The sequence below is a fragment of the Macaca mulatta genome, chromosome 19 (assembly GCF_049350105.2).
Source record: "Macaca mulatta isolate MMU2019108-1 chromosome 19, T2T-MMU8v2.0, whole genome shotgun sequence".
NCBI classification, from domain to species: domain Eukaryota; kingdom Metazoa; phylum Chordata; class Mammalia; order Primates; family Cercopithecidae; genus Macaca; species Macaca mulatta.
The window spans coordinates 13,293,051-13,306,738 of NC_133424.1; the positions used below are offsets into that span (position 1 = coordinate 13,293,051).

The 13,688-nt window shown below is 52.7% G+C and overlaps 1 protein-coding gene across 2 annotated transcripts; it reads left to right on the forward strand.

Moving 5' to 3' along the window:
- Window positions 1–1,408: 1,408 nt before the first annotated feature.
- On the forward strand, window positions 1,409–11,932 carry GET3 (guided entry of tail-anchored proteins factor 3, ATPase). 2 transcript variants are annotated; one of them, XM_077977896.1, is made up of 7 exons: window positions 1,409–1,578; window positions 2,411–2,558; window positions 8,958–9,106; window positions 9,190–9,384; window positions 10,788–10,917; window positions 11,008–11,205; window positions 11,582–11,932. In XM_077977896.1, exons 1-7 carry the CDS (start codon window positions 1,418–1,420, stop codon window positions 11,711–11,713), a joined length of 1,113 nt encoding a protein of 370 aa, XP_077834022.1. In that variant the 5' UTR covers window positions 1,409–1,417; the 3' UTR covers window positions 11,714–11,932. The 2 variants fall into 2 exon arrangements, with proteins under 2 accessions (XP_077834022.1, XP_014978516.3); XM_015123030.3 differs by having other exon boundaries at window positions 9,190–9,340; window positions 10,810–10,917.
- The last annotated feature ends 1,756 nt before the right edge of the window (window positions 11,933–13,688 follow it).

Genomic DNA, 13,688 nt, shown 5'->3' on the forward strand with positions numbered 1-13,688 from the left:
TCTGTCGCCCAGGCTGGAGTGCAGTGGTGTCATCTCAGCTCACTGCAGCTTCCGCCTCCCGAGTTCAAGCAATTCTTCTGCCTCGGCCTGGTCTTGAATTCCTGACCTCGTGATCTGCCTGCCTCGGCCTCCCAAAGTGCTGGGATTACAGGCGTGAGCCAACGCGCCCGGCCTATTTTATTTATTTATTTATTTATTTTTAATTAATTAAATATTTTTTTTGAGACAGAATTTCACTCTTTCACCGAGGCTGGAGTGAAGTGGCGCAATCTCGGCTCGCTGCAACCTCTGCCCTCCGGATTCAAGCGATTCTCCTGCCTCAGCCTCCTGAGTAGCTGGGATTACAGGTGCGTGCCACCACGCCCGGCTAATTTTTGTATTTTCAGTAGAGACGGGATTTCACCATCTTAGCCAGGCTGGTCCTGAACTCTTGACCTCAGGTGATCCACCCGCCTCGGCCTCCCAAAGTGGTAGGATTACAGGCGTGAGCCACCGCGCCCGGCCAGAGAATCAGATTAGTTTATGAGCTGTAGTATTCAGATGAAGTTGGGGTTATTTCTAGGCTCTAATCTCCCTCTAAAGTTAAGAGTGTCATGGGCTGGGGTCTCCATCAAGGGCCTGGAACCCAGCTTGTGTTCCTGCTCCAGGACAGAGGTTCAAACATGAAATATGGTATACTGGAGTCTTCTCTTGAAATACAAGGCGGCTTTTAGGAATTAGGGTCCCTTCTACCAAACGGAGCGCAATTACAGGCATGGTGCCTGCTAGGCATGGGAGATCAGGGCGTCCAGGACAAAACTCTGGACTCGCCCACTCTAACCCACTGTCAGCCCGGGGACCTATAGCCAGCCAACTGAGTCAATTTGTCTATGATTGGTTTGCGGCAAGAGCCAAGTGGCTCACAGCCTATTGAATAATAGAGGAGGCGGACCTGAGGCGAGGTTGGGACCTAACGTGAATAATAGAGGGAAAATGATGGACATAAAGTTGAGCCTATGGAGGCCAAGGCGGACCGGGAATCTAACTTCACCGAAAGGGCATGGACTGGGTGTTTGGCTGGTTGCTAAGGAGAGGTTGGCGCTACCGGAGCATGAGAGTGATTGGTGGACGTAAGAAAAGATGTAGCCAATGAAAGGAGAGCTGCGAGACTTAGGGCCCAATCAGTGAAGGGGAGTAGCCTGGACCGTACCGATGTGTTCATTAGGTAGGGGGAGCCCTTGGAAAATTATAGACCAGAGGTTGACAAGGTGAACCCTGGAAGCAAAGAATAGTGAAAATGTAATTTATATTTCTCCTAAAATGGAAGTAATGAGGAAATTAACTTATGCTTCTAGCCTCGATAGGAATGTGATAGAGAATTTCCCCTGTAGGTGCTTCGTATGGTGCGCTCCGCTGGATCACGTGAGCCAGTTCCAAGATGGCGGCAGGGGTGGCCGGGTGGGGGGTTGAGGCAGAGGAGTTCGAAGATGCGCCTGATGTGGAGCCGCTGGAGCCTACGCTTAGCAATATCATCGAGCAGCGCAGCCTGAAGTGGATCTTCGTCGGGGGCAAGGGTGGAGTGGGCAAGACCACCTGCAGGTAAGGAGGCTGCGGCGGGGGCCAGGAGGCGTGTAGGATATACTACTGGGCGAAGGGGAGGCCAAGGACCGGCTTTTCCACCACGACCCGGGCAAGGGGGCTGGCGGGGGTCTTTGGGTTTCACTCTCTGGAAGTTACCTGGAGCACATGAGAAAGACCTCTTCAATGCAGCCCTAGCACCCTCTGAATTGGACCATCCATGTTGGGGCTCAAGTGCAGCGCCCGGGGGACGGGGAAGCACTTAGATGTCCCCATCAGCTGGACCGTACCTGAGTGAATCCAGAGTTGTGGGTAGGGGCGGCACCAGAACAAGCAATCCTAGTTTGGTAAACCTTGGTGTTTTATGTCCAAGGCGAGAGTGAGGGTGGAAAGCGAGGGAGAGGGCACATGATCAGACTGTCCCAGGCAGCTACAGGCAGGAGGTGTCCATGCGGCAGATTATCCTGGACAAGTGGACCGAACCATCCTGTGCTTACCAGGGAGTGCAAGGGATCCCTTAGCTTATTAAAGAAGGGAGCACGGAGTCAAGCTATGCTGGCTGGACAGCTGGGCCATGCCACTGTGTGCCCAGCAAAGAAGCAGCAGGCACTAGGCCAGACATACTCAGTCATTTGAACCTTATCTCTCTAGTCCACATAGAAGGGTCAGTAGATAAATCAGAGAGGGTTCCTTTGTAGGGATTGAGGCTCAATCCCACCGTAACCCATACTCTCCTCTCAAGGCCCCTGCTGATCCGGGTCACCTGCTCCAGGGAAACTACCACTACCCTTGCAGACCCAGGGAACAGAGCCCAACCCCTCATCCCCTGTCTTTTTACTTTTCCTTTACCCAGCTGCAGTCTGGCAGTCCAGCTCTCCAAGGGGCGTGAGAGTGTGCTGATCATCTCCACAGACCCAGCTCACAACATCTCAGATGCTTTTGACCAGAAGTTCTCAAAGGTGCCTACTAAGGTCAAAGGCTATGACAACCTCTTTGCTATGGTGAGTGGAGCAGGGCTTAGCCCCCACTTCTGGGAAAGGCCTCTTCCAGCCTTTCCTGTGTGCACACACCAGCAGCCACCATGTCCTATCCACTCTTTATCCTGTGTCTCTCCTGTTTCACCCCTTCCTCAACATACTCACAAGAGAACCAATGAGGAATTGCAGAGCGGGAAGCACACCAGAGTGCCTAAAGCTTATTGAGCCAGGGTAGGGGAAGAAGAAGTTGGAGAGACCAATCAGAGCCACAAAGTGTGGTACCTTATGGGCCACGGTAAGAAGTTTGGCATTGACTCCAGGTTCAATGGAAAGCTGTTTGTTTTAAGCAGGGCAGTGTCGTGGCCAAATTCATGTTTGAAAAGTACCCTCTGATGGCCAGGTGGAGATTTAATTGTCAGTCAGTGTAGAAGCATGGAAACTAACAAGGAGATTGGGGATGTAACCAGTTGAGAGATGACAACATCCTGGACTCTGGTGGAGGCAGAATGCTGGGGGAGACATAGTCAGATTTGAGATTTTTTTCTTTTTTTTTAAACACTCAGGAATCCTGTGTCTCCCAGGCTGGAGTGCAGTGACCCGATCTAGGCTCACTGCAACCTCCACTTCCCAGGTTCAAGCAATTCTCATGCCTCAACCTATTGAGTAGCTGGCATTACAGGCATGCCCCACCACTGCCTGTTAATTTTGTATTTTTAGTAGAGACAGATTTTCACCATGTTGGCCAGGCTGGGCTTGAAGTCCTGACCTCAAATGATCTGACCGCCTCGGCCTCCCACAGTGCTGAGATTACAGGCATGAGCCACCACATCGCACTAGGGATGTATTTTGGAAGTAAGCCAGTGAGATTACTTGGTTGTAATGGGTGAGAGAAAGAAATGAATTGATTACATGTCTTTCTTGTCTCTCTAAGCAGCTAGGATGGGGAAAACTAGGAAAGGAGTAGGTGTAGAATGGACAAATCAAGAATTTCATTTTCTCCGCAGTGAATCTGAGGTGCCCACTGGAAATCCAAGTGGAAACATCATGACAATAGCTTGTTTATGTGAGTCTGGAGCCCAGAGGAGGTTGGCATTCATTTGGAAGTCACTGTCCCAAGGTTGGCATTTAAAGCTGTGTGAGGGCTGGGCATCGTGGCTCACGCCTGTAATCCTAGCACTTTGAGAAGCCAAGGTGGGCGGATCACTTGAGGTTAGGAGTTCGAGACCAGCCTGGCCAATATGGTGAAACCCTGTCTCTACTAAAAATATAAAACAGGGCCGGGCGCGGTGGCTCAAGCCTGTAATCCCAGCACTTTGGGAGGCCGAGACGGGTGGATCACGAGGTCAGGAGATCGAGACCATCCTGGCGAACACCGTGAAACCCCGTCTCTACTAAAAAATACAAAAAACTAGCCGGGCGAGGTGGTGGGCGCCTGTAGTCCCAGCTACTCGGGAGGCTGAGGCAGGAGAATGGCGTAAACCTGGGAGGCGGAGCTTGCAGTGAGCTGAGATCCGGCCACTGCACTCCAGCCCGGGCTACAGGGCGAGACTCTGTCTCAAAAAAATAAAAAAATAAAACAGTTAGCTGGGCACGATGGCAGGTGCCTGTAATACCAACTACTCATGAGGCTAAGGCAGGAAAATCACTTGAACCCAGGAGACAGAGATTCTCCTGCGTCAGCCTCCAGAGTAACTGGGATTATAGGTGCCTACCACCATGCCCGGCTAATTTTTGTATTTCTGTATTTTTAGTAGAGACGAGGTTTTACCACGTCTCAAAAAAAAAAAAAAATGCTGGGCACGGTGGCTCACTCCTGTCATCCCAGCACTTTGGGAGTCCCAGGCGGGTGGATCACAAGGTCAGGATATCCAGACCATCCTGGCTAACACGGTGAAACCCCATCTTTACTAAAAATACAAAAAAAAATTGCCTGGGCATGGTGGCAGGCATCTATAGTCCCAGCTGCTCCGGAGGCTGAGTCAGGAGAATGACATGAACCTGGGAGGCGGAGCTTGCAGAGAGCCGAAATCGCGCCACTGTACTCCAGCCTGGGTGACAGAGGGAGAATCTGTCTCAAAAAACAAAATAAAGGCCGGACGCGGTGGCTCATGCCTGTAATCCCAGCACTTTGGGAGGCCGAGACAGGTGAATCACGAGGTCAGGAGATTGAGACCATCTTGGCTAACGCAGTGAAACCCCATCTCTAGTGAAAATACAAAAAAATAGCCGGGTGCGGTGGCGGGCACCTGTAGTCCCAGCTATTCAGGAGGCTGAGGCAGGAGAATGGCGTGAACCTGGGAGGCAGAGCTTGCAGTGAGCCGAGATCGCACCACTGCACTCCAGCCTGGGCAGCAGAGCAAGACTCAGTCTCACAAAAAAAGAAAAAAAAGTACAAAAATTAGCCAGGTGTTAGCCGGGCACAGTGGCAGGCGCCTGTAATCCCAGCTACTTGGGAGGCTGAGGCAGAAGAATCGCTTGAACTCGGAGGGGCAGAGGTTGCAATGAGCCGAGATCGTGCCACTGCATTCCAGCCTGGGCGACAGTGAGATTCCATCTCAAAAATAAATAAATAAATAAACTAGCCAGGCATGGTGGCAGGCACCTGTAGTCCCAGCTACTCGGGAGGCTGAGGCAGGAGAATGGCGTGAACCCGGGACATAGAGCTTGCAGTGAGCTGAGATGGCACCACTGCATTACAGCCTGAACGACAGAGCAAGACTCCATTTCAAAAAAAATAAAGAAATAAAAAATAAAATAAAGAGATGCTGCAGAGTGAGGATGCTGGCAGAGGACAGTCCTCAGGTGGGATGAGCTCCATCCAGTATACAGACCCAGGACTTGGGTGCTGCCAGGGTCAAGGACTGGGAGGGAAACAGGAGGAATTGGGGCACTTCCTCAGCAGAGATGAGGGTGTTGGCAGCCAATGGCTTCTCTTTCTCACCAAGGAACGGGCAAGGGCCTCAGCAGTGAATGGGATAGAAGTTTGAGGAGGGAGAAAATGCCACATAAACGCTTCTTAAGGTAGCAGAGGGAACCAGAATTGTCTGGATCACCAAGTGTCCATTGGAGATTTGTGTTCAGAAGAGAGGAGCAAGGGCCGGGCGCGGTGGCTCACGCCTGTAATCCCAGCACTTTGGGAGGCTGAGGAGGGTGGATCACGAGGTCAGGAGTTAAAAGACCAGCCTGGCCAAGGTGGTGAAACTCCGTCTGTACTAAAAATACAAAAATTAGCCAGGCCTGGTGTCAGACGCTTATAATCCCAGAAACTTGGGAGGCTGAGGCAAAGAATTGCTTGAACCCGGGAGGCAGAGGTTGCAGTGAGTCGAGATTGCACCACTGCACTCCAGCCTGGGCGACAGAGTGAGATTCCATTTCCAAAAAAAGAAAAACAAAAGGGTAGGGAGCAAGATGGAAATACTCTTCAGGAGTGTTCAGACCCTCAAGTGCAGTGATACTAAAGAGCTAGAAAGCCACATTTATAATTTCAGTGCTTGCAGAGACTGAGACAGGAGGATCACTTGAGGGAGGCCAGGAGTTAAACAAAATTAGCTGGGCATGGTGGTGTGTGCCTATAGTCCCAGTAAGTCAGTAGGTTGAGGCAGGAGGATCGTTTGAGCCTAGGAGTTTGAGGCTGCAATGAGCTATGTGTGAGATGCTATCTCTTTTTTTTTTTTTTTTTGAGACTGAGTTTCACTCTGTCACCCACGCTGGAATGCAGTGGTGTGATCTCAGCTCACTGCAACCCCCGCCTCCTGAGTTTAAGCGATTCTCCTGCCTCAGCCTCCCAAGTAGCTGTGATTACAGGTGCCCGCCACCACATCCAGCTAATTTTTTTATTGTTGTTGTTGTTTTGTGTTTTTTTGGGGGGGTTTTTTTTTTTTGCTTTTTTGTTTTTTGAGACAGTCTTACTCTGTTGCCCAGGCTGCAGTGCAGTGGCGCAATCTCGGTTCACTGCAACCTCTCCCTCCCGATTTCAAGTGATTCTCCTGCCTCAGCCTCCTAAGTAGCTGGGACTACAGGCGCCCGCCACCACGCCCGGCTAATTTTTTGTATTTTTAGTAGAGACAGGGTTTCACCATGTTGGCCAAGCTGGTCTTGAACTCCCAACCTCAGGTGATCTGTCCGTCTCCACCTCCCAAAGGACTGGAATTACAGGCGTGAGCTACCGTGCCTGGCCGGATTCTGCATACATGTTGACGACTTCTGTGCCAGGCACTGTTCATGTTTCACTGTGTCAGCCAGGATGGTCTCGATCTCCTGACCTCGTGATCCGCCCACCTCGGCCTCCCAAAGTGTTGGGATTACAGGCGTGAACCACCGCACCTGGCCTGTATTTCTTTTTAGTAGAGATGGGGTTTCACGATGTTGGCCGTGCTGTTTTCAATTTCCTGACCTCAAATGATCTGCCCAGCTTGGCCTCCTAATATGCTGGGATTACACATGTGAGCTACCACGCCCAGCCAAGACGCTATCTCTAAAAGAAAGAAAAAAAAACGCTGCAAGTAACCAGAGTGGGGGGATTTTGCCAACAGCAGGGGGAAAGGGAGTGTTTGCAGAGGGAACCTATGGAAGCTGGGCTGGATAAGGGTGCCAGCCAAGAGGAACACTGACAATTTACAGGGGCCAGGTGAGGGGATAAAGTGGCCCAAAGAGGCTTAGAATACGTGAGGCATAAGAGGAGGTTGCGGTCAGAGAGTGGTACTAGGGTGTAGTGATGAGTGGGCAAGCTCCCCAAGAGGGAATGACCCCTAAGGCCAGCGAGTTGGGTCCTTCCCCATGGGACCCATGAAGTCACCAAGAAGAGGTGACAAAGGAGGAGGATGAAGAGGGAGGCATTGGCCAGCCATGGTGGCCCCACCTGTAATCCCAGCACTTTAGGAGGCTGAGGTGGGCGGATCACCTGAGGCTGGGTGTTCAAGACCAGCCTGACCAACATGGAGAAACCCCGTCTCTACTAAAAATACAAAATTAGCTGGGGTGGTGGCGCATGCCTGTAATCCCAGCTACTTAGGAGGCTGAGGCAGGAGAATCGCTTGAACCCAGAAGGCGGAGGTCGCCGTGAGCTGAGATTTTACCATTGTCCAGCCTGGACAACAAGAGTGAAACTCCATCTCAAAAAATATATATATATACAAAAAATTAGCCCGGCATGGTGGGGCATGCCTGTAGTCTGAGCTACTTGGGAGGCTGAGGCAGGAGAATCACTTGAATCCACAAGGCGGAGGTTGCGGTGAGCCAAGATCATGCCACTACACTCCAGCCTAGGCAACCAGAACAAAACTCCATCTCAGAAAAAAAAAAAAAAGAGGGAGGCATTGAGTCTGAGACTGGCCAGAGACCCCAGCCGTGGTTATCCCTTTATAGATTCTACATACATGTTTGTGTTTTGTTTTGTTGTTTGTTTTTTGACACAGAGTCTCACTCTGTCACCCAGGCGGGAGTGCAATGGTGTGACCTCGGCCCACTGTAACCTCCGTCTGCCGGGTTCAAGCGATTCCCTTGCCTCAATCTCCAGAGTAGCTAAGATTATAGGCGTCCGCCACTATGCCTGGCTAATTTTTGTATTTTTAATAGAGACAGGGTTTCACCATGTTGGCCAAGCTGGTCTCCAACTCCCGACCTCAGGTGATCTGTCCGTCTCCACCTCCCAAAGGACTGAAATTACAGGCGTGAGCTACTGTGCCTGGCCGGATTCTGCATACATATTGACGACCTCTGTGCCAGGCACTGTTCATGCTAAGTGCTGAGGACACAGCAGTGAGCTAGATGGTAAAACCCTTGCCCTTGAGGGGATGCCCCTCCATCTGCTCTGGAGACAGATGATAAACATGATAAGGGAATCATGAGGGATGTGAGGAAGGGCTAATTTTTCTTTTTTCAGATGTGTCTTGTTATATTGCCCAGGCTGGTGTCCAACTCCTGGGTTCAAGCGATCCTCCCATCTCATTATCCTGAGTGCCTGGGACTATAGGCGTGAGCTATCCTGCCCAGCTCCTAAGGACTAAACCTTAAGGAGAAAGGAAGGCAGGGCAGGGGATGTCAGTGGATCTGTGCTGTTATTTAGGGTGGTCAAGGAATCTCTCAGTGGAGGGATGGATGATCTGGAAGAGGTCATGGCCCATTCACGGGAGTATCTGGGGTCTCAAGTGGCCGGTTACAAGTGGGGAGTAGCAATGTAAATGGCCCGCAGTGGGTTTTGGCTTCCCTTCGAGGGCCCTGGCCACAGCTTGCAATTTTCCCGTTGTTTTTCACCCTTTATGCAACCATACAAAACCCTAAGTGCTACCTCAGGGTCCCCCCAGCTGTGACCTAATGAAACGCCTGTGGTCAGAGCCCGCCACAGGCTCCCTCTGGCCCTGTGCCCAGGTAGGAAGGCTCCCCCAGCAGTAGCAGCAACCTCCGTCTCATCCCTTTGGCCCCCAGGAGATTGACCCCAGCCTGGGCGTGGCGGAGCTGCCTGACGAGTTCTTCGAGGAAGACAACATGCTGAGCATGGGCAAGAAGATGATGCAGGAGGCCATGAGCGCATTTCCCGGCATCGATGAGGCCATGAGCTATGCCGAGGTCATGAGGTCAGGCCCAGCCAGCAGGGGTGGGGGCTGCCTGGGGAAGGGGAAGAGTGGACACAGAGGGCCTGACCCCTGTCTCCCCTCAGGCTGGTGAAGGGCATGAACTTCTCGGTGGTGGTGTTTGACACGGCACCCACGGGCCACACACTGAGGCTGCTCAACTTCCCCACCATCGTGGAGCGGGGCCTGGGCCGACTTATGCAGATCAAGAACCAGATCAGCCCTTTCATCTCACAGGCAGGCGGCGGGGGCCCCCACCTGCACCATCCAGGCAGCCGGGAGTGGGAGTAGGCCCAGGCCCCTAGACCCTCAGACACCTACTAACAATTCCCTTTCCTTCCCACCCCTTCTCTCTCTGGAATTCTCCCTGGAGGGCATGGGAGGGAGCTGTCTTTCCTCCCCCGCAGGCAGGACTCAGTGTCCCTGCCCCTGCCCACTAAATACCCTAGACAGAGCCAGAAAGCACATTTCAGAACCAGGCAACCTGCCTTCAAACCCTCTGCACTCACCGTGTGACCCAACTGCTGTGTGACCTCAAGCAAATCACTTCACCTCTCTGGGCCTCAACTTCCTTGTCTTGCAAATGGAGATCATGAGAGTGCCCCATGGGTTGTTATTATTATTATTATTATTATTACTTTTTTTTTTTTTTTTTTGAGACAGAGTCTTGCTCTGTCACCCAGGCTGGAGTGCAGTGGTGCAATCTCGGCTCATTGCAACCTCCACCTCCTGGGTTCAAGTGATTCTCGTGCCACAGCCTCCCAAGTAGCTGGGGGTACTTAGCAGACGTGTACTTAGCAGATGTGTACCACCATGCCCAGCTAATTTTTGTATTTTTTGTAGAGACAGGGTTTTGCCATGTTGCCCAAGCTGGTCTTGAACTCCTAGCCTCAAGCATTACACCCACCTCGACCTCCCAAAGTGCTGGGATTACAGGCATGAGCCACTGTGCCCAACCCCCGTGGCTTATTATTACGATGACAACCCCAAAGCCCCCACAGTGCTTCACACCACCAGCACCAGCCACCATGGTATATGTGCATGTGTGTACCCTGTGAGGACCTGTGCCTCAGGTGGTAACACTGGGCACTTACTGTGTGCCAGACACTGTTCTGAACACATTATATGCATCAGCTCATCTGGTACAACAGGTCTGGGAGGTAAAGTTTAGAGATGGGGAAACTGAGGCTCCAGAAGGTCAAGCCCCTTAGCCATAGTTCCCTAGAAATGGCAAGGCTGAGGCCGGTGGCGTTGGCTCACGCCTGTAATCCTAACACTTCGCAAGGCCAAGGCGGGTGGATCGCCTGAGGTCAGGAGTTCAAGACCAGCCTGGCCAAAAATGGTGAAACCCCACCTGTACTAAAAATACAAAAATTAGCCGGGCATGGTGGCCCGTGCCTGTAATCCCAGCTACTTGGGAGGCTGAGGCAGGAGAATCGCTTGAACCCGGGAGGCGGAGGTTGCAGAGAGCCAAGATCACGCCACTGCACTCCAGCCTGGGCAACAGAGCGAGACTCCATTCCAAGAAAAGAAGAAAGAAATGGCAAAGCTGGTATTTGACCAACCCCAGGAATCTGCTCACGGGCCTGAGCCTTTAACCGCTGGGAGGTATCAGGAGTCATCCCTCTGGTGTTTAGTGAACCCCCAACCCAGGAGGTTTAATGAGCCCCAGGTAAGCTATGAGTCCTCCCACATCCCCCCTGCAGATGTGCAACATGCTGGGCCTGGGGGACATGAACGCAGACCAGCTGGCCTCCAAGCTAGAGGAGACTCTGCCCGTCATCCGCTCAGTCAGCGAGCAGTTCAAGGACCCTGTGAGTGGTGGTCTGGCTGGCAGTGAGAGGCCTGGGGGCTGAGGACCGTGGCAGAACCCGCCCCTCACTGTCCTCTCTTGTGCCCTGTAGGAGCAGACAACTTTCATCTGCGTATGCATTGCCGAGTTCCTGTCCCTGTATGAGACAGAGAGGCTGATCCAGGAGCTGGCCAAGTGCAAGATCGACACGCACAATATCATTGTCAACCAGCTCGTCTTCCCTGACCCCGAGAAGCCCTGCAAGATGTGTGAGGCCCGCCACAAGATCCAGGCCAAGTATCTGGACCAGGTGTGCCCACCCACCCAGCACTGGCTGAGCAGAGGCACCTCTGCCCCTTTATTCTCTGACCTTTTGCTCCACCTTCTGGCCCTCTGGCCTAGCCTCCTGCCCTTTGCCCCCACATTTCAGATCCTTCACCCTTATTCTGGCCATAGAGGACTGTGGCTGGCCTGGCCTAGATCCCTGTGACCCTGGAGAGCAGGTGGTCTAGCCCAGTGATCTCTGGCTATACTAACCCAACTCCCACTTATGACACCTTAAGCTCCTGCCCTATATTCTCTCCCTGACCCTGGAAGCTTCCTAGCTTAACCCCTTCTATTGATCCACACTGTCTCTGCCTTCCTGCCCCCTGACCACTGCCTTCTACCCTCTGCCCTGGCTGCAGATGGAGGACCTGTATGAAGACTTCCACATCGTGAAGCTGCCGCTGTTACCCCATGAGGTGCGGGGGGCAGACAAGGTCAACACCTTCTCAGCCCTCCTCCTGGAGCCCTATAAGCCCCCCAGTGCCCAGTAGCACAGCTGCCAGCCCCAACCGCTGCCATTTCACACTCACCCTCTACCCTCCCCACCCCCTCGGGGCAGAGTTTGCACAAAGTCCCCCCTATAATACAGGGGGAGCCACTTGGGCAGGAGGCAGGGAGGGGTCCATTCCCCCTGGTGGGGCTGGTGGGGAGCTGTAGTTGCCTCCTACCTCTCCCACCTCTTGCTCTTCAATAAAATGATCTTAAACTGCTATATTTGTTGACATTGGGAGGTGAAGGTAAGCACCTTTATGTACAGTTGCACAGATTGTGCGCTGCAAAGAAGTGTCACATCTACAGGGGCCCATTCACAACAGAGACCTAATAGAGATGCATGTTCATTGTGGCAACTTTGGAAGGAGGGTGTCTTGGGTGAGAGATACCTTTGTCTCGTTCTGTATGGGTTAAGGTATCCCTAGGTGTCCCTGCTGGGGCTGTGAAGCCTGGAATGGAACGCAGAGGCATTTGCCCACTTCCTTGGAGGCTCAGAGTGTGGGAACTGGGAGGCCCCTTGGCCAGCCCCAGGCTGGTGGGGAGCGGATTAGGCCGGCAGTGGGCCCAGCGCTGCCTGCTGTTTGGTTTGGGAATTAGTGGGCGCCCTGGGGAGAGGCCAGGCCTGCCAGACTGGGGATTAACAGTCTCCACCCCCCAATTCCTGCCCCCATGGGATGGCATCAGCCCCTCCCAGCAAAGGGCTGCAGCAAGGGGGCTGGTTACTGGGCAGGGTGACAGAGGACTTGGGCTGGAGGGGCTCCTGAAGTCTCATCCTGACTCCAGAGCGGTCTCAGGCTGTGGGCACACAAGCCTGGAAGGCACCTAGTGGACCCCCTTATCCCCTGCCCTTCACTTCTCCCTCTGCCGCTGCCTGCACTGCTATTGTCCCCACTTGGGAGACTCAGAATGGGGCATGACCTTGAGAGTCTGCAAGTTCCAAGCCAGAGCTGGCAAGGGGGGACAGAAAGGGGGTTCCTGAGGACACACACACGAGTCAAAGTGGTGTTCAGGCCGGGCACAGTGCCTTACACCTGTAATCCCAGCACTTTGGGAGGCTGAAGTGGGTGCATCACTTGACGCCAGAAGTTCAACACCAGCCTGGCCAACATGGCGAAACCTCATCTCTACTTAAAATACAAAAATTAGTCGGGCATGATGTTGGGGCGCCTGTAGTCCCAGCTGCTCTGGAGGCTGAGGTGGGAGAATCACTTGAACCCCGGAGGCAGAGGTTGCAGTGAGCCAAGACAGAGTAAGATACTGTCTCAAAAAAAAAAAAAAAGAAAGTGGTGTTCAGGTCTGGGCGTGATGGCTCACGCGTGTAATCCCAGCACTTTGGGAGGCCGAGGCAGGCGGATCACGAGGTCAGGAGTTGGAGGCCAGCCTCCAACTACTTTGTACTAAAAACACAAAAATTAGCCAGGCTTGGTGGTGCCCGCCTATAATCCCTGCTACTTGGGAGGCTGAGGCAAGAGAATCACTTGAACCTGGGAGGCGGAAGTTGCACTGAGCCAAGATTGCGCCATTGCACTCTGGCCTGGGCAACAGAGTGAGACTCTGTCTCAAAAAAAAAAGTGTTCAGACCGTGCACACCCAGAGCCTGGGTGTGCCAGGGTGTGTGTATAAGGGGAACCCCACCAGGAGCCTAGACTTGTCACTCCAACTCCCTGGGGTGTGCACAAACAGGTGTGGGCCTGTTGGGATGGCATGTGTAAACAAACACGATGGTACAGCCGGTTCCGCGCCAAACTTCCAGGTTCCAAATCCCAGCTGTGCTACGAACAAGATGAGATGTGACATCGGAGCCTCAGTTTCCCTACTTGGATAGTAAGCTGACCAACTTAGCATGCCTGTAAGGATTCCATGAGATGAAACGCACAAGGCATTTATACCAGCACCAGACAGGAAATCCCAAGAAATGTTTGTTATTTTTCGTTGTCACAATTAGTAAGCATATCAACTAGCCCAGGAAGCCTG